This window comes from Rhinopithecus roxellana, chromosome 5 (genome assembly GCF_007565055.1).
Source record: "Rhinopithecus roxellana isolate Shanxi Qingling chromosome 5, ASM756505v1, whole genome shotgun sequence".
NCBI lineage: Eukaryota > Metazoa > Chordata > Mammalia > Primates > Cercopithecidae > Rhinopithecus > Rhinopithecus roxellana.
Window position 1 is genome coordinate 124,870,717 of NC_044553.1, and position 25,664 is coordinate 124,896,380.

General features: G+C 51.2%; 1 protein-coding gene and 1 pseudogene across 1 annotated transcript; one reads left to right on the plus strand and one right to left on the minus strand.

Annotated features, from left to right (window-relative positions):
- Positions 1–296: 296 nt before the first annotated feature.
- LOC115897590 (golgin subfamily A member 6-like protein 22) lies at positions 297–11,199 on the plus strand. The gene is given in 14 exon segments (XM_030930854.1): positions 297–380; positions 2,036–2,054; positions 2,057–2,086; positions 2,089–2,162; positions 3,254–3,304; positions 3,371–3,464; positions 3,560–3,666; positions 5,050–5,108; positions 5,438–5,579; positions 5,903–6,152; positions 6,468–8,245; positions 8,533–8,629; positions 9,318–10,450; positions 11,100–11,199. Coding segments are annotated over 14 exon segments (3,975 nt in total). The 3' UTR covers positions 11,157–11,199.
- A 3,684-nt stretch (positions 11,200–14,883) lies between these two features.
- Positions 14,884–19,028, minus strand: LOC115897591 (annotated as a pseudogene).
- Positions 19,029–25,664: the final 6,636 nt, after the last annotated feature.

Here is a 25,664-nt window from a genome sequence, read left to right on the forward strand (position 1 = left end):
AAAGTTTTAAAGTTTTTAAAGTGAAAGCCAGCCCCGCCCCTCTCCTGGAGTGGGCGGGGACAGCAGTTGCATGGGCGGCTTTCCTTGTGACATCACAGGTCCGTCATGACACGCTGCTGTCTGGCCACGCCTCCTTTCCCTTGCATCTTTCTCACTGACCAATAGGCTTGAAGCATTAAGGCCACGCCCCTATTCTGCATTCTGGTGTGGCCCTGGTTACGCCTCCTCTGGCTCAGTCACACAGCTACCTGGTAGGTGACTGGAGGTGTATAGTTGTCCTCGCCTGGATTGTGCTGATGTGGCCCCAACCCCACCGCCCTACCCATCCCATGATGTCCGAAGAAACCCCACAGATCAAAATGGCCAAGGCCAAGGAAAAGGTAAAATGCACCAGGTTGTGGCACCCCAACCCAGCCCCAGGTGCCCTCTGACAGTCAAGCTGCTGTCAGAGTCTGTGCCACTGCTGAGGCACACCAGGCTGGGACCCCCCCACACACAGTGCCTCTGGACTCCCCACACCCAAATCTTGTGAGCCAGCCCAACCCCCTCGTGAGTCCTGCCCCTGCCCTCACCAGTCACCCCAGGGTGACTTTGAGCTGGTGACTCCCAGGGCTTCCCATTCCATACTCTGCCCTTATCTCCTGCTACCCCAAACCCGACCTCCTTGGGCTCTTTGGGCTCAGGTCTCCAAGGACCTGGGTGCCCCAGAACCTGCCCTCACTAGTTGGCCCATGGTCACTTTGGACAGGTGACTCCTGGGGCTCCCTGCTCCATACTCGGCCCTCACCTCCCACCACCCAAAGCCTGACCTCCCTGGGCTCTTGGGGCTTGCATCTCCAAGGACCTGGGTCCCAATCCTGTGATCCCCCCCCCATCTCAAAGCGGCAACTTGGGCATTGCACTCACGTGTCCTCCCCACCAGTCCACTGAGGAGTGGAATGTAGTGATGTCACAGTCCCTCTAGGAACTGTCATTACTGCCACGAGACTGGTCTTTGGTCTTAGGACCCAGTCCCCTAAGTGTTCTTGCCCATTTCTGGTTCCTCTGGTTGTAGCACAGGTTTCCAGCTGGAAGGGCATTGGGGACTGTGGGACCTAGGAGAGAGAGGTTTCAGGCTGCCTTACTTCCTTATACAGACACTAACAGTGTGAAAAGCCGACACCTCCCCCATGAGCTCAACACATTGACAGTGTCTCTGGGGGGCAATGGGAGAACGGGTTTGGTTTGGTTTTCTCCCAGGCTTCTACTCTCCAGAGAGACTCAAACATTGTTTCTGAGTTCCCCACCTCAGATTTGAATTCTGCATTGTTCTAGGACCAGAGTGCCCCTCAGTCAGTGGTTTCTGGAGTAAGATCTGCCTATCTTCTGTGGAACAGATCTTGGGAAACTGAACTTGACAGCTTGAATCTTCCTCATCTCAGCTCCACCTGGGGTACTTTGAGTGCCACAGGATAAATATGGGGTATCTTTCTGAAGCATCAGTTTCCCTTGAGTCTACTGAGAGACAAAACATTAATGTACTTAGGGGTGACAGTCAGATAAACTTATAAGAATATGTAAGACTTCTGATGTGAGGGTTGGGTTGTCCTCTTTCTGTTAAATTCCCAGATTTCACAGAAAGGCTGCCTTCTGCCATTAGGATACATTAATATAAATTTTGAGAGGTAGTGGTGCCGTTCTTCACACTAACAGACATGAGGATGTATGACTCTAAACCACACAGTGTACAGTTCCTGCCTACTTAATATTTGCTTTTCTACCTCTGCCTCTGGTTTTGGTCCCTGGCAGCTGCCTAGTTTGTGGCAAAATCCCAGAGCTCAGAGCCAGAAGACTGAGTTTAAGTTCCATTATTGCCTTTTGTTCAGCCATGCTATCAATCCCTCTCAGTCACTAAGTGATTGTGACAACACTTCCTACAGTTGTTGGTGGCATTAAATCAGATGGTGTATAAGAGTATTTTGTATAAACTGTAAAGCAGAATGTGACTGTAGGAGCTTGTAGTTCTCACGAGTATCACTGCTCTTCCTTTCCACAGTTGAGAGACGCTCATCCCCAGGCAACCCTCGTGTTGGTACAGGAGCAAGCGACGCCAAAAGAAGAACATAAATAATGGCGCTAACCCTGAGACAACCACTTCTAGTGGTTGCCACTCACCAGAGGATGTGAGTCTTGGCTGGCCAGGCTCCTGGGGACAGAGGGCCCAAGGGGTGGTGGAGGGTAATTGTTAAGATTGTGGAAGATCTCCCAGGCACTGGTTAAGAATTCTGGGTTTGAATCCTCTCCATCTGCTGGGGATATGATTTAGGGCAAATTCCTTGAGCTCTTTGGGCCTCTCTTTTCACATCTACAAAATAGGAGTGGTGTGGTTTGACCTACATTGGTGAAGTTTAAATGAGATTTGTCATTGTTGTTTTATGTTAATCCCTAGTCCACGGCCTGCTGTAAAGTCTCCTTCTCGGGCTTGCGTTTCCTGAGGTAGAGTTAGAGAGTATCAGGTTTCTGTTAGCTCTGAGAGTCTGAGAGTTAAAGGCCCACTAGAATGGAAACCTCGGGGCCAAGGGCTCCTGTCTGCCTTTTCCGTCCTATATCCTCACTGTGAAGAACCGTCCCTGGCCCGTATGTGCTCAGTCAATGTTTGTTGAATGAATGTACCTTTCTAAATCACAAGCTGGCAGAAGGGTGGGCTTTTCTCACACTCCATCTCTGAAGGTTTCCGTGACTGTCTCTTCGAGAGAATCTAGTTTCAGACTTTCAGTTCTGTGGCTGTGGGCAAAAACCAACCAAGACCCAAATCCTTTTTCTCTGGGAGTGGAGAAGAGTTTACCAGCTGGTGTTCTCATTGGGTCTAAGAACTTTACCTTTAAAATCCATCCCTGGCCCCTGCCTACCCGCTTCCTGGCCTGGGGAATAGAGTCGAGGGGGCCACCCTCAGTCACCTTCCTTTCACTCTTCCCCACAGAAACAACAGAACCGAGCTCAGCTGGAAGAAGTAATGTGATTTCTTTGTTTACTCATGACATGACTGCTGGGTTTGGAGGGCACTCAGATGTAGAGGCCCCAGTCTCATCTTGCCCACACCCAGCCTGGGGAAGAAGGCTCACCCTTCAGATTCCACCCCATCCCCACAGGGTTCCTGATAACCTGGTCCCATGGGTGGGCCTGTCCTGGGGCAGTGGTGCCATTCTGGGGGCATGTCTCTTGCTGTGCCATCTCTGCCTCCCCCTGGTAAGAGCTCTGTCTTCCTCTTCTGTAGGAAACGAAGGCAAGCCACCAACATCAGGATGCCCTAAGGAGGGAGCTAGAGGTGAGTGGAGGGTGGAGAAGGTTTCTTTGCTTCTCTTTCAGCACTTGCTTGTCTTTTCTCCCAAAGGCCCAGGTTCATACCACACAAATCCTTACATTCAGAAAACGGAGCTTCAGACGGCAACTCTATTACAGCCAGCATGCTGTCCAGCAGTTGCAAGGTGGGAATCCGGCACCCTGTCATCTTAAAACCTGGCACTTTGACAGGCCTTTAGGGGGAGTCCTTTGGGCCGCATCTGAATGTCTCTCATTCCAGGAGAGACCAGGGATCTGGTGTGCCGCCTCCATGAATCATGGAAGTTTTCCAGAGAATTAGAGTGGGCCCTCTCTGATATCACCACACAGAAGAGGAAGGCAGACAGGGTGAGTCCAACCACCTGCCCCGTCCCCTGGGAGCACAGCTTCGCAGATGGAGGAGTGAGCCTAAAAGTCCCTTCTGTCGGATGGAGTGTCCTGCTCAGAAGACAGCGTGGCCATTTCTTGCTGCTTTTGTGTGTGGTGGTTAGAGGCTGACGGGGGCTGAGTTGGCTGCTGTGGGTGAGTTGGGGGGTGCTGTGGGGAGCGAGCACCGGACATAGAGCTCGCAGGCCAAGTGCCCACCCTGCCTATACTTGACTGTGGCCTTGACCAAGTCCTAAGTGGCGGTTAGGGTACTTGTACCATAAAGGTACAGAAGAGTAGCTTGAGTATGTTATTATTTGTGTTGAGAGAGGGAGCCTGTGTGTGTGTGTGTGTGCGTATGTATTATGGTAATATACAATAAACATGTTTGTAAGGATTCATAAACATCTCAGGAGAGAGGAACAGTGTTGGGGGGAGATATTTCCCTTCTGTACTTTCTGAGTTTTGGACTATTTGAACGTATCATCCTTTCAAAATGTCAACAAAGGATTAATGTCCTCCTTCCTATCTGTGCCCCTACCCCCAGTGAAAGAATGGGCTTAGAGAATCAGATATACCTGGGTGTTGAAACCCCAGCTCTAAGTGATCTTAGGCAAGCACTTAACCCTTAATACCCCATGTTTTTCATCTACACGATAGAGGTAATAATGGTAACCGTCTCCTGTGGAGGTTGTGAGGATTAAACGGGATTGTTAGCGCAGTGCCTGGTGAAGCACTCAGTAAAGGTTCCAACAGTGGTAGTAATAACAGTAACAACAACAGCAATATTATCTGATGTCTCTGGACCCCTGTTAGTCAGCCATGAATTCAGTCTCTTTCCCTGTCCCTTCCACTTTTACTGAGTTCTTTGAAAAACAAATGAGGGCCGGGTGCTCTGGCTCATGCCTGTAATGCCAGCACTTTGGGAGGCCAAAGCAGGCGGGTCACCTGAGGTCAGGAGTTCAAGACTAGACTGACTGACCTGGAGAAACCCTATCTCTACTAAAAATACAAAGTTAGCCAGCTGTGGTGGCACATGCCTGTCATCCTAGCTAATTGGGAGGCTGAAGCAGGAGAATCGCTTGAACCCGGGAGGCGGAGGTTGTGGTGAGCTGAGATTGCGCCACTGCACTCCAGTCAGGGCAACAAGAGGGAAACTCTGCCTGAAGAAAAAGAAAAAGAAAGAAAGAAACAAAACAAAAAAGAAAAACAAATGAGACTGTGGGCTTGGAAGTGCCTTGAGAGCATGTCAGGTGTGACTGGGAGAGGGGAGTGGTGTGTGGAGGAGTCACTGTGGCTGCTGTTCCTGGTCGGCCAGCCGCTCCTCTGCCTACTCTATCCTGACTTCACCTGCTCTATTTGCAGTACATCGAGGAGTTAACGAAGGAGAGGGACGCCCTGAGTCTGGAACTGTACAGGAACACGTAGGTTGGGGGAAAGTGGGATGGGAGGTCTGGGGGCTCTTAGCCTGGGGGGTGTGCTGGGAGGTGGGGGTACAGGTGGGCATGGTGAGAGGCTCATACAGGTTTTCATGTGTGCACAGGGAAGCTCTAGTGCCGGCTGTGCCACTGACTCACGGGGTAGCCTCAGGCAACTCATGTCTTCTCTCTGGCCTGCCACCTGGGACTTTTAATTCCTGGGGTCCCATCCAGTGCCACGGTTCTGTGGTTGTGGGGTGAAAGCAGAGGGCTGACCACCAAAGCGTTCCTTTCTGTTCTTCGTTCATTCCTTTCTCTACTGTCTCTGGCCATAGCATAATCGATGAGGAGCTGAAGCAGAAAAATATCAAATTAGAAGAAAAACTTCGACTTCAAGAGACTCAAAAGACTGAGATCCAGCTCAACGTAAAGGAGCTAGAAAGGAAGCTGGAGAGGGCCAAGCTCCTGCTGCCACAGGCAAGCGGCTGCAGCCCCAGGGGTTGCGGGATCCCCGTCCGGCTGGGACCATGGTCTAGGCATCGTGCAGGGTATGGGGAGGCTCCAGTCAAGAGCTAGAAAATTGGGGTCCTTGTTCTGGCCCATAGAATCCTCCAGAGTATGCTAAAAATCTACAAAGTGGGGGCCCTGCCTGGAGAATCAGAATCTCAAGAGTTAGGGCTTAAAAATATATATTTTGAAGGATCATGGGTGAAAACCATTGTTTTATAGATTCCATTTATATGGGTAGCTCATGAGTCTGTTTCCTTCTGAGGTTCAAACCAACACTTTCACTATTCCAGCAGCAGCTGCAGGAGGAGGCTGACCACCTGGGTAAGGAGCTTCAGAGTGTGTCAGCAAAGCTCCAAGCCCAGGTGGAAGAGAACAAGTTGTGGAACCGCCTGTACCAGCAACAGGAAGAGAAGATGTGGAGGCAGGAGGAGAAGATACAGGAGCAGGAGGAGAAGATACGGGAGCAGGAGGAGAAGATGCGAGAGCAGGAAAAGAAGAGGCAGGAGCAGGAGGAGAAGATGCGGAGGCAGGAGGAGAAGATACAGGAGCAGGAGGAGAAGATACACGAGCAGGAGGAGAATATACGAGAGCAGGAGAAGAAGAGGCAGGAGCAGGAGGAGAAGATGCGGAGGCAGGAAGAGAAAATGTGGAGCCAGGAGGAGAAGATACGGGAGCAGGAGGAGAAGATACAGGAGCAGGAGCAGAAGATATGGAGGCAGGAGGAGAAGATATGGGAGCAGAAGGAGACGATGCGGGAACAGGATGAGATGATGCGGGAGCAGGAGGAGAAGATGTGTGAGCAGGAAGAGAAGCTGTTGGAGAAGGAGGAGAAGATGTGTGAGCAGGAGGAGAAGCTGTGGGAGAAGGAGAAGAAGATGCGGGAGCAGGAGGAGAAGATGTGGAGGCAGGAGAAGAAGCTACGGGAGCAGGAAGAGAAGATGTGGAGGCAGGAGGAGAAGATACGGGAGCAGGAGAAGAAGATCTGGGAGAAGGAGGAGATGATGCAGGAGCAGGAGGAGATGTGGAGGCAGGAAAAGATACAGGAGCAGGAGGAGAATATGCACAATCAGGAGGAGAAGATACGGGAGCAGGAGGAGAAGATACACGAGCAGGAGGAGAGTATACGAGAGCAGGAGAAGAAGAGGCAGGAGCAGGAGGGGAAGACGCGGAGGCAGGAGGAGAAGATACAGGAGCAGGAGGAGAAGATACGGGAGCAGGAGGAGAAGATACACGAGCAGGAGGAGAATATACGAGAGCAGGAGAAGAAGAGGCAGGAGCAGGAGGGGAAGATGTGGAGGCAGGAGGAGAAGATACAGGAGCAGGAGGAGAAGATACAGGAGCAGGAGGAGAAGATACAGGAGCAGAAGCAGAAGATACGGGAGCAGGAGGAGAAGATACAGGAGCAGGAGGAGATGTGGAGGCAGGAGGAGAAGATACAGGAGCAGGAGGAGAATATACACAATCAGGAGGAGAAGATACAGGAGCAGGAGGAGAAGATACACGAGCAGGAGGAGAATATACGAGAGCAGGAAAAGAAGAGGCATGAGCAGGAGGAGAGGATACGGAGGCAGGAGGAGAAAATGTGGAGCCAGGAGGAGAAGATACGGGAGCAGGAGGAGAAGATACGGGAGCAGGAGCAGAAGATACGGGAGCAGGAGGAGAAGATACAGGAGCAGGAGGAGATGTGGAGGCAGGACGAGAAGATACAGGAGCAGGAGGAGAATATGCACAATCAGGAGGAGAAGATACGGGAGCAGGAGGAGAAGATACATGAGCAGGAGGAGAATATACGAGAGCAGGAGAAGAAGAGGCAGGAGCAGGAGGAGAAGATGCGGAGGCAGGAGGAGAAAATGTGGAGCCAGGAGGAGAAGATACAGGAGCAGGAGGAGAAGATACGAGAGCAGGAGCAGAAGATACGGGAGCAGGAGGAGAAGATACAGGAGCAGAAGCAGAAGATACGGGAGCAGGAGGAGAAGATACAGGAGCAGGAGGAGATGTGGAGGCAGGAGGAGAAGATACAGGAGCAGGAGGAGAATATACACAATCAGGAGGAGAAGATACAGGAGCAGGAGGAGAAGATACACGAGCAGGAGGAGAATATACGAGAGCAGGAAAAGAAGAGGCATGAGCAGGAGGAGAGGATGCGGAGGCAGGAGGAGAAAATGTGGAGCCAGGAGGAGAAGATACGGGAGCAGGAGGAGATGTGGAGGCAGGACGAGAAGATACAGGAGCAGGAGGAGAATATGCACAATCAGGAGGAGAAGATACGGGAGCAGGAGGAGAAGATACATGAGCAGGAGGAGAATATACGAGAGCAGGAGAAGAAGAGGCAGGAGCAGGAGGAGAAGATGCGGAGGCAGGAGGAGAAAATGTGGAGCCAGGAGGAGAAGATACGGGAGCAGGAGGAGAAGATACGGGAGCAGGAGCAGAAGATATGGAGGCAGGAGGAGAAGATATGGGAGCAGAAGGAGACGATGCGGGAGCAGGATGAGATGATGCGGAAGCAGGAGGAGAAGATGTGTGAGCAGGAGGAGACGCTGTTGGAGAAGGAGGAGAAGATGTGTGAGCAGGAGGAGAAGCTGTGGGAGAAGGAGAAGATGATGCGGGAGCAGGAGGAGAAGATGTGGAGGCAGGCGAAGAAGCTACGGGAGCAGGAAGAGAAGACGTGGAGGCAGGAGGAGAAGATACGGGAGCAGGAGAAGAAGATCTGGGAGAAGGAGGAGATGATGCAGGAGCAGGAGATGTGGAGGCAGGAAAAGATACAGGAGCAGGAGGAGAATATGCACAATCAGGAGGAGAAGATACGGGAGCAGGAGGAGAAGAGATACACGAGCAGGAGGAGAATATACGAGAGCAGGAGAAGAAGAGGCAGGAGCAGGAGGGGAAGATGCGGAGGCAGGAGGAGAAGATACAGGAGCAGGAGGAGAAGATACAGGAGCAGGAGGAGAAGATACAGGAGCAGGAGGAGAAGATACGAGAGCAGGAGCAGAAGATACGGGAGCAGGAGGAGAAGATACAGGAGCAGAAGCAGAAGATACGGGAGCAGGAGGAGAAGATACAGGAGCAGGAGGAGATGTGGAGGCAGGAGGAGAAGATACAGGAGCAGGAGGAGAATATACACAATCAGGAGGAGAAGATACAGGAGCAGGAGGAAGAAGATACACGAGCAGGAGGAGAATATACGAGAGCAGGAAAAGAAGAGGCATGAGCAGGAGGAGAGGATGCGGAGGCAGGAGGAGAAATGTGGAGCCAGGAGGAGAAGATACGGGAGCAGGAGGAGAAGATATGGGAGCAGGAGCAGAAGATACGGGAGCAGGAGGAGAAGATACAGGAGCAGGAGGAGATGTGGAGGCAGGACGAGAAGATACAGGAGCAGGAGGAGAATATGCACAATCAGGAGGAGAAGATACGGGGAGCAGGAGGAGAAGATACACGAGCAGGAGGAGAATATACGAGAGCAGGAGAAGAAGAGGCAGGAGCAGGAGGAGAAGATGCGGAGGCAGGAGGAGAAAATGTGGAGCCAGGAGGAGAAGATACGGGAGCAGGAGGAGAAGATACGGGAGCAGGAGCAGAAGATATGGAGGCAGGAGGAGAAGATATGGGAGCAGAAGGAGACGATGCGGGAGCAGGATGAGATGATGCGGAAGCAGGAGGAGAAGATGTGTGAGCAGGAGGAGAAGCTGTTGGAGAAGGAGGAGAAGATGTGTGAGCAGGAGGAGAAGCTGTGGGAGAAGGAGAAGATGATGCGGGAGCAGGAGGAGAAGATGTGGAGGCAGGAGAAGAAGCTACGGGAGCAGGAAGAGAAGACGTGGAGGCAGGAGGAGAAGATACGGGAGCAGGAGAAGAAGATCTGGGAGAAGGAGGAGATGATGCAGGTGCAGGAGGAGATGTGGAGGCAGGAAAAGATACAGGAGCAGGAGGAGAATATGCACAATCAGGAGGAGAAGATACGGGAGCAGGAGGAGAAGATACACGAGCAGGAGGAGAATATACGAGAGCAGGAAAAGAAGAGGCATGAGCAGGAGGAGAGGATGCGGAGGCAGGAGGAGAAAATGTGGAGCCAGGAGGAGAAGATACAGGAGCAGGAGGAGAAGATACGGGAGCAGGAGCAGAAGATACGGGAGCAGGAGGAGAAGATACAGGAGCAGGAGGAGATGTGGAGGCAGGACGAGAAGATACAGGAGCAGGAGGAGAATATGCACAATCAGGAGGAGAAGATACGGGAGCAGGAGGAGAAGATACACGAGCAGGAGCAGAATATACGAGAGCAGGAGAAGAAGAGGCAGGAGCAGGAGGAGAAGATGCGGAGGCAGGAAGAGAAAATGTGGAGCCAGGAGGAGAAGATACGGGAGCAGGAGCAGAAGATATGGAGGCAGGAGGAGAAGATATGGGAGCAGAAGGAGACGATGCGGGAGCAGGATGAGATGATGTGGGAGCAGGAGAAGAAGATGTGTGAGCAGGAGGAGAAGCTGTTGGAGAAGGAGGAGAAGATGTGTGAGCAGGAGGAGAAGCTGTGGGAGAAGGAGAAGAAGATGCGGGAGCAGGAGGAGAAGATGTGGAGGCAGGAGAAGAAGCTACGGGAGCAGGAAGAGAAGATGTGGAGGCAGGAGGAGAAGATACGGGAGCAGGAGAAGAAGATCTGGGAGAAGGAGGAGATGATGCAGGAGCAGGAGGAGATGTGGGAGCAGGAAGAGAAGATGTGGGAGCAGGAAGAGAAGATGTGGGAGCAGGAAGAGAAGATGTGTGAGCAGGAGGAGAAGATGCAGAGGCAGGAGGAGAAGATGCGGGAGCAGGAAATGAGGCTGTGGCAGCAGGAGGAGAAGATGCAGGAGCAGGAGGTGAGGCTGCAGGAATAGGAGGAGAGGCTGGGGGAGCTGGGGCGGAAGGCTGAACTCTGGGGGAGCAGGCGGAGGTGGTTGCAAAACCCTGGAGATCATACAGAGCGACCTCACCACAACTTAGCAGATGGTTCCCTCTGCTTTTCCACCAGTCTGTGTCCTACAGTTTAAATGGTGGGAAGAAGGGTGTGAGATTTGAGGCTGGGGAGGGAGGCATGGGCCTCTAGTCAAGGGAGGCAGTCACTCAGGCCTGGAGGAAGGGGCCAGGTGCCAGGGGCCTGGGCAGATAACAGGGCCCCACTGTGCCCTCACCACCCTGTTTATGGGCCCAGAATCTGGAAGCCAGCCACTACCTACCCTGGTGCCTATCCTGTAGGTGGAGTTGAAGAGCCAATAGCCTCAGAGTCTGCAGCAGCAGCGAGACCGTTACCTGGGTCACCTGCAGCAGTACGTGGCCACCTATCAGCAGCTGGCCTCTGAGAAGGAGGCTCTGCCCAGCTGCAGCAGCAGGAAGCTCAGGGCAAAGTGGTGGTCGAGATGGCCACCAGTAGTGCAGGAGACCCAGTTGAGGGAGTTGATGAGGGTGGGGCCCTCAGGGGGACGACCTGGCAGCCTCTATGGCTTCTCACTCTCTTTCCTGGCCCCTTAGGAGCATCTGAAAGCTGCCATCTACCGAGCAGATGACAAGAAGGCAAAAACAATCTAAAAGCCGGAAGCAAGGCCTGGAGAGGAGTCGGCCGCCATTTAGAATATAGTCTGAGCACAAACCTGAAAAAAAAAAATTATTTATTTTAAATTGTGGCAAAATACTGGTCAGGCGCGGTGGCTCATGCCAGTAATCCCAGCAATTTGGGAGACTGAGGTGAATGGACCACCTGAGGTCAGGAGTTCCAGACCAGCCTGGCCAATACAAAAATTAGCCGGGCATGGTGGCGCATGCCTGTAATCCCAGCTACTTGGGAGGCTGAGGCAGGAGAATCGCTCGAACCTGGGAGGCAGAGGTTGCAGTGAGCTGAGATCGTGCCACTGCACTCAAGCCTGGGTGACAGAGCGAGACTCCTTCTCCAAAAAACAAAAAAACAAAAAAACAAAAAAACAAAGTTTCTTCCTTATCTTCCTTACATGTGTGTTTCTATTGGTTTTTTTCTTGTTCTTTCTCATTGAGTCTTGTCTTTTCTTACGGCATTCCTAGTAAACTTTTATCTGCCTCCAGAGAGTATTGACTTTGACTTCATGGCACACAATTGGAGTAAGCGCAGATCACCTTCATCTGGTTTGGGACTAAGCTGGTTCAAAGCAGGTTTTAGTTTTTGTGACGGCTGGTCTATTTTTTATTCATTTGGACTCCTAGGGGTGACCCTTCTAGGGTCCCCACCAAGGTCCCATCTCCTTACTGGGACCCAAATTCTCATTAGGTCATTTCAGCCCTGTGAGTGCCAAACATTCAGCTAGGGTCTCCAGCCTCTTAACTACCACTTCATACTCAGTTTCTTAGCCTCTTAGCCCTCTACTGTTAACCAATCACCAAATGTCGGAAAAGCACTACAGACTGTCAAGGTCACCTTGGCCTGGTCACTCAAGTCCTGGCTGAGGTCTCCAATCACCTTCAAACAGTTGTTGGCCGGGTGCGGTGGCTCAAGCCTGTAATCCCAGCACTTTGGGAGGCCGAGACGGGCAGATCACGAGGTCAGGAGATCGAGACCATCCTGGCTAACATGGTGAAACCCCGTCTCTACTAAAAAAATACAAAAAACTAGCCAGGCGAGGTGGTGGGCGCCTGTAGTCCCAGCTACTCGGGAGGCTGAGGCAGGAGAATGGCGTAAACCTGGGAGGCGGAGCTTGCCATAAGCTGAGATCCGGCCACTGCACTCCAGCCCGGGCGACAGAGCGAGACTCCGTCTCAAAAAAAAAAAAAAAAAAAAAAAAGGTTGTTTTGGTGGGGGGCACATTTTTGTCCAGCTTCTGTAACTGCTTTTGTGGGGAGGCTAATCTATAACAAGCTACTCTGCCTTCAGTGAAAGTTGAAAACCTTCATCTGTCTTTTTTTTTTCTCTTGAGATGGAGTCTCGCTCTGTTGCCCAGGCTCCAGTACAGTGGCGTGATCTCTGCTCACTGTAACCTCTGCCTCCTGGGTTCAAGCAATTCTCCTGCCTCAGCCTCCTGAGTAGCTGGGACTACAGGCCTGTGCCCCCATGCCTGGCTAATTTTTGTATTTTTAATAGAGACAGGATTTAACCATGTTTTCCAGGCTGGTCTGGAGCTCCTGACTCAGGTGATCCACCCGCCTCGGCCTCCCAAAGTGCTGGGATTACAGGCATGAGCCACTGCATCCAGCCCATCTGTCTTTTAAAAAATGTTTTTAATTTGAGGTATAATTTATCTTCAGTGAAATGCACAGATCTGGTATATATTTTGATCAATTTGAACAAATGCATTACCCATGTATCCCGCCTCCTTTGAAGATATAGAACATTCCTATCATCCAGAAAGTTCTCCTGTGCTTTAACCCTGTCGGGCACTCCCCCGGCAGCTGATGAACGTGCTGAGGACATTGGTACAGGATTCTGGCCTCCCCAAAAGAACTGCTTTGACAAACCTGCTTGCCTTACCCAGCACTAAGGATAAACAAACTGAAAATAAACACCCCTTCCTGGCCCAGCAGCCCACAGCCTAATATTTATACCCCAGCTCAGAAATGTCACTTGCCTGCTGGTTCACCCTCACTAGGGTGGCAGCTGCACAGGAGCAGCTGGGCTCACCCGTTAAACAAGAAGCCAATAGCTGGACAGTGACACTCAGACCCCAGCCTGGCAGAGCCTGGCTGAAAGCCCCCTTCTTTCAGGTCCCACTGTGGAGAGAGGGGGCGGAGCATACACAACTCTACTGCCCTCCTCATCCTTCAGCTGTGCTTCCTCCTGAGAGAGGGAGCTGTTCATTAATTTGGCCAAAGCCTTCTTGAGGGCTGTAGGTTTGACGGGCTGGGTGTGTGGGGGCCACTGTGCTAGAGAGAGAGGCTGGTGTGTCAGAAGGCAGCCACCTGGCCAGAGAAGGGTCAATGCCCTTGGTGACCTCCCTCCCCTGGCTGGACACAGCACCCTGCATTCTCCATATGTGACTGCTCCCCTCAGAGCTGCCTCCAGGGGAGGGGTTCTAACCCTATGGGTGGGGACATTGTGTTAGTTTACAGTGGGCCATGGCTCCCTCTGACATCTCCAACTCAGAGGCAGTAGAGAGATGAGAAATTCCCTGCACCTCCTCCCTCAGCACCCACCTCTGCACACATCCACATACGGAGACCCTGACGTTGGTCCCTGGGAGTGCCGCCATCTGCGCCTCCTTTCCATGCCTGCAGCAGCCATGCCCACTCTCCAGACCCTCACCCTCCTGGCTCAGTAGAGGCTGCACTGCCCTGGGTCCTGCCACTACACCTGGGCCGCCGCACCCGTCCATTCCCCCAGTTGGGTTCTTATTTCCTCCAACAAGTAGGAAGCCTGTAAGGTCACCTGCTGAGCAAGCTGGGGGAGAGAGTAGGGTGGGGCTAGGAGGATGAGGAGGAGAAGCTTATGGTCGTGCTGGAGACTCAGTGGAGCAGAGTCTATGCAGGCCCATTGGCTGCCTAGACATTGGCGATCCCGCTCCCACCCTGGTTTCTTCTTTAACAAAATCATGACCTCATTAAATATTGGACACCTGTAAACCTCATGGATCCTCCTCCAGCCTCCCCGCTATGCATTGGTGAGTCTGAGTCAACTCTAGTCATTTCATTCCTCTGGACACTGATTGCCCGGGGCTTGGGCATGAGCTGCCTCTTCACCTGAGCCTGAGCCACAGGTGTCCTCTGTACCTACCAACTGATGCACTGGGCCAGGGGGAGCTCCGTCTCAATGGAGATGAGCTGTGAGGAGCTGGTGGCTGGGCAGATCAGGTTGTTGTAACGGGTTTTGTTCAGAAGGTGGTCCATCAGCTTATGCTGGGCATGGGCCACGTGGCAGTCCCCTGGGTAAACACAGAGACATGCTGGACCCTTGAGCAGCTGTCCCCCACTGCAGCTGACAGCTACAAAGTGGGAGCTGAGAGGGCAAGGGAGCACAGGCACCCTGAGGGCCGGTTGAAGCAGTGAAGGCGCTGGCAGGCCTGGCTCTCCCTGGGGACTTCAAATGACATTCATGACAGAGCTCAGCTACCTCCTCCCATGCCACACCTCTTCCTCCTCCTCCTCCCTCGATCAATGAACAGCATTCCATGCTCCACACATCTGATACCAAACTGGGTGTCTCTTCCAGACTCCTCCCTTGGTTCATTCAAGTGGCCACCAAGTCCTGTCTGTCCTCCCATCTCCACAGCTACAGCCATGTCCCTGCCTCCCCCGCCCTGTCCACCTTCTGGTCTCTCCACCTGCACTCTATCCCCGCCATCCATGTGCCATACAGTGGCAGACTGGTCTTTCTACAGCACACTGGACTAGCGCTCTTCCCTGCCCACAGCTCTCAGAGCTGGAGGTGGAGTTGAAACTCATGATTTGGCATTCAGAGCTCTTTCCCCCTCGGCACTGGCTCATCTAGAGTGCTCACAATGCGGGGCAGGAGCCCCTGACTCAAATGTGGGTTTGGTGTACAACTGGGTCTGACGTGGTGATTTCCCTATGAAACAGGCCTACAGAGTGCAAGGTTTCTCCGAGACACCAAATGGAGGGTCCTGCTGGCAGCTGGCTCCTGGTCTGGAGCTTCAAGTAGAGATCTCAGTTCAGAGCCACATTCAATAGCCAGCTGAAATGCAGCCTCCTCCAAGGAGCCCCTGGAGCTTCCACAGCCTCCGATCTGCCCCTCTGCATACCCCAGATCTCTTGCCAAGTGGCGTTTGGGTCTCCATGTCATCTCCCTCTCATGTCTGGGAGTAAAGGTGAGGTGCAGGGACTTGAGCTTGTGTACTGTGGTGTCTTAACAGCGAATGTGTCAAGTAGAGCGGAGGCGGCTTGGAAAGAGGGAGACTCAGAGGACAGTGAAGGACATGTGACCAGGCGAGCCTGGGAGCAGGAAAAGAGATGAGAGTGAGCAGAGGAAACTGCTGGGGCAGGGGAGTGGATGGGAGGATCAGGGAATGAGGGGGCTGGAGAGGTGGGGTTGGGGATGCTGGCGAGGGGCTGCCTGACTCCCCAGGCTCAGGTGTTGGTTATATCCTCCCACAAGGGCCAGCTCACCTGGTCGCCCCAAAGCCCTCCCCCTGTGGGTGGTCCCAAAGGGCCCAGAACATGGATGACCCAATTGAGCAGGACAGAGGTGGACTCAGGTGGTGCTGGGCTGGACTCCTGGCTGTGAGAAGCAGCCGCCACCCTGCCCAGGGCGTCCACTTTCCAACTCGCTGCCCATCGGAGCAGATGCAATATTGGGCACCTTGTGAAACATGTTGCTAGCGTACCTCCTGACTGCTGCCCCTCCTGCAGAGTGCCCAGACTCTCCATTCCTATGGAGGCTTGGCCTAGGTTCTGAGTCCTGCCTTTCATACCTGGGGCTGCTACCTCAGAGGCCAGCTGCTTGAGTACCCTGGAAGCCTGTCTGTAGTCCCAGGCTACAGCTGGGTCCATCCCACAGCCCTTCATTAGTGCATCTATTTGGACTGACTGCTCATTTCATAGAGAGGGGTGTGTCTTGCCCCAGCCCATCTGGTGTGTCTAAGGAAGCTGTAGGGACAGAATCTGCAGCTCCCAGCCCCCAGCCCTCCAATGGTAGGAGAGGCTGGACCCCACATCTCTGCAGCTCCACCGGGCTGGTTTGAGTAGGTTCCCAAGTCCAGGGCTGCTCTGCAGGCTGTGGGGCTCATGCACCAGCTCTGAGCCCACCTGATGTGCTCAGGTTGTTCACCTTCAAGACTGTCCTGCCTCTCAGGCATTCAGCTGACCCCGAGGGCCTCTCCCTCATCTTGACCACCAGCTACGGGCTCTGACTGAGAGGTTCCCAGAACCTTAGACCATTTGGCCCAACCCCCCATTTCTCAGCTGAGGAAACTGAGACCAGAGAGGAAGCAACTTTCTCAGGGACCCCCAGCAAGTCAGAGGCAGAAATAGGTCTAGGAGCCTCTTCTCAACAGAGGTTCTCCCCATCCCCTGAGCCTTTTTTAGTGCCTCATTAACTTCCCTGTAAGGAGACTGCCCTGCCGAGGCTGGAAATGGTGCTGTCCAGGGCGGTGTGTGCCCGTGACTGTGCCTGTGTTTGTACTTGTGAGTGTGTATGGGGGTGGGGATGAGGGGTGGGAATAAACCGCAGGGATGCTGGGGCTGGAATGCACTCCGCCTCACCCCAAAAAGGGGTGCAGGAGAGCCCGGCCAAGCACAGCACATGCTTCCACTTTCCACTCTGCGGAATGCCTGTGAGGCCGGCTGGGCTCAGAAGACAAGGAACAGGCCTTTCCCCACAGATGACAGGGGGGCCCAGGATGGGCGGAAGCTTCTGCTGCAGCTTTGGGGGTCACATCCCAGCCCACGGGCTGACAGTTAAGCAGAGAAGCTACCTCTAGGGGTCAGTCATGATCTAGTGATTCTTATGAGAAGGGGGCCTCACCAGCCTCTGTCCAGGGTCTTGTCTGGAAAAACTGCTCCCTGGCAGAAATGGGCTGATAATTTGAGAGGAAGCCATAGCTGAAATTCTAAACTGTGTGAGTGTGTGTCCAGTTTGAAAAAGCATATCTGACTTCAACATTTATATTGAAAAAATGGAAAGCTATTCCCCTTGTTTTGGAATACAAACTACAGAAAGCAACAGTTAACAGAATCTTACTGGAAAGGTCAGATTCTGCATCTGGAAAGGCACAGTGACTTTCAACTGGGGTGTGTGTCCTTCACTGAGGAAGGGAAGGTGAGACTTATGTTTAGTAAAGGGCAGCTATGAATTTACCTTTTATAAAGAACTTGCCATATACTATTAGTGCATTTTCAATCATGTCAGAATCACCCATGCCCATGTAAATGCAAGTTCCCAGGCTTCATTCCCGGAGATTCTGGTCCTGTGAGCCTAGGGTGGGGCCCGGAAATCTCTATGGGGTGGTGTAGGCTGCCCCAGGACCACACCTAAGAAACACTGCAACTGCCCCACACACTTCCAAGTCCCCAAATACGTAGGCAGGCATCTCATCTCCATAGAACAGATAGGGAAACTGAGGTCCAGAGTGGGGAAAGAAATGGCACAGGGTCACCCAGCAAGTAGTAGCAGAGCCACGATACTCCCACTGCCTGCGGACACCATCTCTGATGACAGCTCCACCTCCCTACAGGAACCTTGCCTACCCCCACCCCTACCTCCTGCTGCCCCTATGGTGGGTCTCTGTCCAAGGAAGATGTAGCCCTGGTCCTCTAGACTGACTGGGGCTCAGAGGAAAAGCTTGGCCCAGAGTGTAGGAGCTAGAAGGGTCCTTGGAATTCAAGTGGGGAAATTGAGGCCCAAAGAAGGCAGTCCTCACATTTCAACTCTGGAGAAGGTCTGGGTCTCCTTCCTGAGTGGTAGGTTTGACTTCACCAGCCTGGCCCTCAGTCAAGCTGTCTGTCCAGGCCCGCCACACCTCCGGGTTGCTGAGCAGAGGCGGCGGTGCCATAAAACACGTTTCCTGGGAGATCCACCCCCAAAGCTCAAAACATTCCAGGCCTGGTGATTTGGGCAAGCCCCCTTCCCTCTCAGCCCGGTTTCCCCATCTCTACAATAGCTGTGTTGGAGACTTCTCTCTGTGACTGAGGTGCAGATGTTCTCCCAGGTGCCTACACCTCCCAGGTTGCTGGCTCCTCTGTGCCCACTCTTCAAGACAGCTCTTAGGTAAGGAAGGAGACTTGGCCCTATCGGGAGTAGGAGCTGGTGCCCCCCAGCCTCCCAGACCAGTGCGGATGACCCAGGCTGCCGGCAAAGCTGCTGCCCAGCCCACAGACACCGCCTGGGAGGGTGGCCCCGGCCCTCACAGCAGCTCTGAGAAGAGGCAGCCCTCACTTCAAAACTCGCAGAGCCACCCATGCCTTCCCTCAGCCCAAAGAGGCTTTTAGGAAAATGAATCATCTCAAGTTCAAACCCATGGGGTTGCTGAAAGACGAGACGGTACGGGGTGAGCTGGTGCAAGGGAGCGCGGCTCTGTGCAGACTTTGCAGGGAGGGCACTTAGGAAAAGGGACTGGAGTCTGGGAGGCTAACCAGCTCAGGGTTAAAGGGAGGGGATGGAGCGGGAGTGAGCTGGCCTCATTCTCCCCCTTGGGCCTTTGAGCCTCAGGTGATTCAAGGGAGCAAACACCTCCTTTTCCCGACCAGGGAGTTCTCGCCACGTTTTGGAATCAGTACCATTCCCTTGGGGACTGGGGGGCAGCCCCAACCTCCAGACCTGGCTGGAACTGCTGCCTCAATTCTAGATCCAAAAGAACCTCTGGCAGCTTCTCCATCTCCCTCCCAGTCCAGCCTCACCTCCTGCCCCATGAGGGCCCCAACAGCAAATCTGACAACTGGAGGAACAAGGCAGGAAGAGCAGGGTCTGAGGGAGTGACTACCTTCAAAAGGCAGCTCTGCCACCTTCTCTCCAGGACTCTCAGGCTTGCTTTCATATTGCTCCCTCGACATCCTTTTACTATAATCTGGTGTGTTGACATATGGTCTTTAAAAGAAACAACACTGTTGACATGGAGCCAACTTCCCCTTTGGGATGGTTTGGAGAAGTTAGGGTTGAGCACATCCTCTCTTTGGCAGACTGCAGCAGTAGTAGGTGAGATATATAAAGTAAATAAAGGCCGGGCGTGGTGGTCACGCCTGTATTCCCAGTACTTTGGGAGGCTGAGGTAAGAGGATCACTTGAGGCCAGGAGTTCGAGACCAGCCTGGCCAATACTGCGACACTCCGTCTCTACTAAAAATATAAAAATTAGCTGGGCATAGTGGTGCACATCTGTAATCCCAGCTACTTGGGAGGCTGAGGCAGGGGAATGGCGTGAACTCAGGAGGCAGAGGTTGCAGGGAGCTGAGATCGGGCCACTGCACTCCAGCCTTGGCGAGCGAGACTCCATCTTCAAAAAAAAAAAAGTAAAAGACATTCGCAACAGACAGATTTAAAATATGAAGCATGAAAATAATTAAAATACCTCAATGCAGACGTGATGCATTCCTCCAGCCTCATTTTTCTGCAGAAAACCTGCAACTGGACTGTCCCTTTCCAATGAATGAAGCAGTTCCATCTTGGGATTTGCCAGGCTGACAGAAACAATGATTCATATTTACTGGTAACAGTTCAAGGAAGCAGCATATTCCGAATCACATGCTATTCTCTGCATTTCACAGGGGGTCAGTTTGAATGTGACAAGGAAACAACACATACTTCTTAAAGCAGGCACTTTTCTCTACCTGTACCCAATTTTTGTCTTATATTTTGTAATAAGTTCACTAAACGTATAACCACACAGTACTCTTTTAATGTGTATTTTACTTGAATGATTATCACCTGAGGAAAATATCTACATGTTGGGGAAAAACAAGTAAAGATCAAGAGGGTATTTAAATTATGAGGATTTCCTCTGAGACCAGATTTTTAAGACAGTTGTATAATTTTGAAGGATTAGAGGCAGAACTGCCTCTAAATGTGAAGAAACCTCCTTTCACTCAGTAACTGAAGAAGGCTGCAAGGCCTTTTTCTCATGTATAACACTGCTTTCCGATTTCCCAAAACACAGGAATTTAAGAGCCAGATTCCTCTCGGAAGGAAAGTTATACACATGTATGAGGTTTAAACATAATCCTGTAAAAATATATCATTTAATAAAAGATGTGAAATAGCAAAATGAATACATATTTAAACAAGTTGTTAGATCTTAATGAAAAACACTTTAAACAGTATCTAGTATCACAGAGCATCAGCTAACAAAAAAAATGCTCCTTATCTGAAATTTTTGATAGCAAGAAAATTAAGGTGACACTATTTCATCTTATTTAAGATCATAAATTTGACACATCTTAAGTCAGTAGAGGGCAAAATTCAGCCTAAGATGGTCTTCTGCTACACTGCAGTCTATGTCACTGAAGTGTCCAAAGACTCTCATTCCCAATAGATGAATATATATACCCCAGTTCTGTGGACTCATTGTTACCATGTAATCCAAGTGGATTACAACCCGGTACACAAATACGTGAATGTACAATTGAAACTAAATTGTAAAAAAAGAATACCTAATGCTTTCTAGATGTAATGTGCTCTGATATTTTCTATTTTATTTCAGTTTTTAAAAAATACTGGTACTACTCGCTAAGCACCTAACTTGCAGATTTGTTGTGAAGATTAGACAGTTGGTGTAAAAAATAAATACACTGCCAGACAGTAGGTGCACAATAAATTCAGGCCATTCTTTTTGTTAATGACATACAAAATGCTAACAACCAGCTGAGTATGGTGGCTCACGCCTGTAACCCAACACTCTGGGAGGCTGAGGTGGGCAGATCACTTGAGGTCAGGAGTTCCAGACCAGCCTGGCCAATATGGTGAAACCCCATCTCTACTAAAAATACAAAAATTACCTGGGCATGGTCACACATGCCTGTAGTCCCAGCTACGCAGGAGGCTGAGGCACCAGAATTATCTGAACCCAGAAGGCAGGTTGCAGTGAGCCGAGATCGCACCACTGCACTCCAGCCTGAGTGACAAAGCGAGACTCTGTCTCAAAAAACCAAACCAAAATGAAAGCCACTAACAACCAACAAAACCATTGACCAAGCTACTCTTCCCTTCTTTGTATTTCTACTGTGTGTGCCATTTGCAATGGAAGTTCAATATAGAATCTATTTGTATTTTTAACAATTGTATTTCTTGCAATCTAATAAATGAAAAAAAGAAAAGAACTGTAGATAGGGTCAGTGAACTTCAGCGTAATACGCACACTAAGTAGTTCTGGTAGCTGGGTGCTGCGGTGGCCCACACCTGTAATCCCAGCACTTTGGAATGCTGAGGTGGAAGAATTCCTTGAGACCAGGAGTTCAAGATCAGCCTGGGCAACAAAGCGACACTGTCTCTACAAAAAAAAAAAAAAAAAAAAAATTAGCCGGGCATGGTGGCAGATACCTGTGGTCCCAGCTACTTGGGAGGCTGAGGTGAGAAGATCAGTTAGGCCCGGGAGGTGGAGGTTGTACTGAGCTGTGATCATGGCACTGCACTCTAGTCTGGACGACAGGGAGACCTTGTTTCAAAACAAACAAACAAACAAAAAGAAGCAGTTTCATCTATGAAACTTAAAATTATGCAAATACTGAGTTCAGATGTTCCTGAATTCTTCTTGACGCTGTCACTTCTGTAAAAGACAGGTCAGCTGGAGGTTCCTTGATAGGCATCCTAGCATCAAATACGGAACATACAGAAACGTGAGAGGAACAAGTTACAAGATGTCCAAGTGAAGTGAACTTGTCTATCCCATGCTTTAGTGATATTCATAACCTCTGGCCCTGAAACAGAAGTTCAGGCAATTCACATTATAGGAAACCTCATTGTAGTCGATTTTTCTCCATAACTTCCTTATCATTTGGCTCTAAGTGTGAGGAGAAAACAGTTTACTAGAATGACTGCTTCTTTTTCCTTTCAAGAGAAAACAAAATCTCTTTTCATATGTTAGAAAGATAACAATGTCTTCACATATTGTAAAAATTAAGACTTTGAGGCTATATAGATTTATCTTATCTCAAGAGATGTGAACTGTTTTGAGAAAGAAAATATCACTTTTCATTGTCTTTAGTTGGTTCCTAAAGCATAATTCTAGGAACAGGACAGAAAAAAATACAGTGATCTCAGTCAGAATTCAAAAATTCGGCTTCTTTAAAATGAAGGGTTGGGTGTGGTGGCTCATGTCTATAATCTCAACACTTTGGGAGGTTGAGACAGGAGGACTGCTTGAACCCAAGGGTTCAGGACCAGCCTGGGCAACACAGTGAGATCCCATCTCTACAAAAATAAGGCAAATTATCCTGGCATGGTGGCACGTGCCTGTAGTCCCAGCCGCTCAGAAGGCTGGGGTGGCACGATAGCTTGAGCCTGGGAAGTCCAGGTGCACTGAGTCATGATTGTACCACTGCCTGGACAACAGAGTGAGACCTGTCTCAAAAATACAAAAACAGCTAGGCACGGTGGCTGGCACCTGTAATCCCAGCACTTTGGGAGGCCAAGGCAGGAGGATTGCTTGAGCCCAGGAGTTTGAGGCCAGCCTGCGTGACAGTGAGACAGTGTCTCAAAAAAATCCCACTAAAAAGTCAAAAATATAAAAAAGAGATAAGGGTACAAAAATGGCCAACAAGCATCCAAGATACTCAACAACATTAGTCATTAGGTATATTAGTCCGTTCTCTCATTGCTATAAAGAATTACCTGGCCGGGCGCGGTGGCTCAAGCCTGTAATCCCAGCACTTTGGGAGGCCGAGACGGGCGGATCACGAGGTCAGGAGATCAAGACCATCCTGGCTAACCCGGTGAAACCCCGTCTCTACTAAAAAATACAAAAAACTAGCCGGGCGAGGTGGCGGGCGCCTGTAGTCCCAGCTACTCGGGAGGCTGAGGCAGGAGAATGGCGTAAACCCGGGAGGCGGAGCTTGCAGTGAGCTGAGATCCGGCCACTGCACTCAGCCCGGGAGACAGAGCGAGACTCCGTCTCAAAAAAAAAAAAAAAAAAAAAAAAAAAAAAAAAAAAAAAAGAATTACCTGAGACAGGGTAACTTATAGAGAAAAGAGGTTTAATTGGCTGATGGTTTCACAGGCTGTACAGGAAGCATGGCTTGGGAGGCCTCAGGAAACTCACAACCATGGTGGAAGGCAAAGAAGAGTCAATGTCTTACATGGCTAGAGTAGTAGGAAGAGAGTGAAGTGAGAGGGATCACACTTTTAAACAACCAGACCTTGTGAGAACTCACTATCAGGAGAATAGCAAGGGGGAAATTGCCAAAAAGTTCCTCAAAAAAGTTAAACAGTTCTCCCAAGACCCAGCAATTCCATTCCTACATACCCCTGAATAATTAAGAATAAGAACTCAAACAAGAACTCGTACGCTAATGTTCATAGCAGCAGGATTTCTGATAGCCAAACAGTGAAATATTACTCACTTCCATACAACGGAACGTTATCTGGATATGAAGTACTGTCACATGCTACAACATGAACATCAAAAACATTATGCCAAATGATAGAACCACACATAAAAGGTCATATATTATATGATTCCATTATACAAAATATCTAGAATAGGTAATATAGAGACAGAAAGCAGAATAGTGGTTGCCAAGGGCTAGAGGGAGGAGAGAACGGGAAGTAATTGCTTAATACGTATGGGGTTTCCTTTTGGGGTGATGAAAATGTTTATTTCTTTTTTGAGACAAGGTCTGGCTCTGCGGCCCAGGCTGGAGTGCAGTGGCATGATCATGGCTCACTGCAACCTTCATCCCCCAGGTTCAGGTGATCCTGTCACCTCAGGCCTCCTGAGTAGCTGGAACTACATGCATGCGCCACCACGCCTGGCTAATTTTTGTATTTTTTGGGGGACAGGGTTTTGCCATGTTGCCCAGGCTGGTCTTGTCTTGAACTCCCTGGCCTCAAGTGATCCTCCCACCTTGGCCTCCCAACGAGCTGGGACTACAAGAGTGAGCCACCACACTGGGCCAGTGAAAATGTTTTGAAATAGATAAAGGTGATGGTCACATGAACTCAGTGAATTGTGATCATTGCTGTTAAATTGTACCTTTTTTTTTCTTTTTTTGAGACGGAGTCTCCTTCTGTCGCCTATGGTGGACTGCAAGTGGCGCGATCTGGGCTCACTGCAAGCTCCGGCCTCCCGGGTTCACGCCATTCTCCTGCCTCAGCCTCCGGAGTAGCTGGGACTACAGGCGCCCGCCACCACGCCCGGCTAATTTTTTTTTTTTTTTAATAATTTTTTAGTAGAGACGGGGTTTCACCGTATTAGCCAGGCCTGACCTCATGATTTGCCCCGCCTCGGCCTCCCAAGTGCTGGGATTACACGCCTTGAGCCACCGTGCCCGGCCGAATTTTTTTTTTAAAAAACAGGACTTGTTCTCCTGTCTTGTTTCTCCCCAACCTCTTTATGGGTGCGCGGTAAAATAACACTTACCTACCAGCTTCCATTTACTTCCGTCCCTGCCCTGTCAGACCCGGTGGGCAAGATCCCCCGCCTCTGCGGCCCACAACTGGAAGGTGCAGGCGCCCAGGGCGCACAGCTCCTGGCTGGCAGTGGGGCTCATGCACAAGAAGGCCATCCCCGCGCTAAGCTGAGGCGTTTCTTCTGCGAAGGTTACCCTCTCCCTAGGTGCCAGCAGTGGCCGCGGAACCCGCCCGGGGGGACAGAGCGCATGCCAAGGTGGTTTGGCCACGTTGAGGCCTCCCCCTGGCCTCCTTCCCATGGGACCCGACCCACGGCGACCTTCGCTGGCGCCCGGTTTTCACCTAAGGCGTTAGCAGCAGCAGCTTTCAGCGCGTGCGCCCGCTCAGCTGTGTCCCCACCAGCGCTGACTCAGCCAGGTGCGCCGTGGAGGGCGGGGCGACCCGGCAGGGGGCGTGGCGAAGGCCGCTGATTAACTACTGCCTATAACACCCCCTTTACCTAAATTAGAAATTAAAGCTAGGACGCGCCACCCCTTGTGAGTCCCTGAAAAGGAGAGAAAACTAAGTTTAGAGACAGTTCAAAGGCGCTTGCCTTGACCCCTGGCAGTTTTTGTCTCCCGCCCCCCTGCACAGACTAAAGCGCCCGCGCTGCCAAGCTGCGCGGCGGAACTTTCGGCTCTGAGCTCCAAGTTGCGGTAGGCGCGTCCTTGCGGTGCGGTTTCCTGGGGCTCTCTTGCTTCGGTTGCAGCCGTTGTGTAGGGAATTGCAGCCAGCCATGGCCCCGGCCTGGCGCTGACAGACCCTGGAGCGGCGTCTGACCGGTCCGCAAAGCCACCGGCTGGCCCGAGTGCATCCTCACATAAGTGCGCAGATCCGGGGCTCGGGGTGCGACCGGGGTCTCAAGTGGATGCGGGTTACCGACCCCTGTCAAATTGTGTAGCTGGAGGAGGGTAAGCGGAAATGTAAATCACTTTCCCCACATTTCAGAGTTTCTACTTTCCTAGACTATCAAAAATTTAAAAATTGTTAAAATTTTTACATATGACTCTCCCAGTTGAATGTTATTGAAATCAACCTAATCTCAGTTATTAACGCGTAGAAGCTCCCCTTGAGGCTTATTTCGGCCCCCAT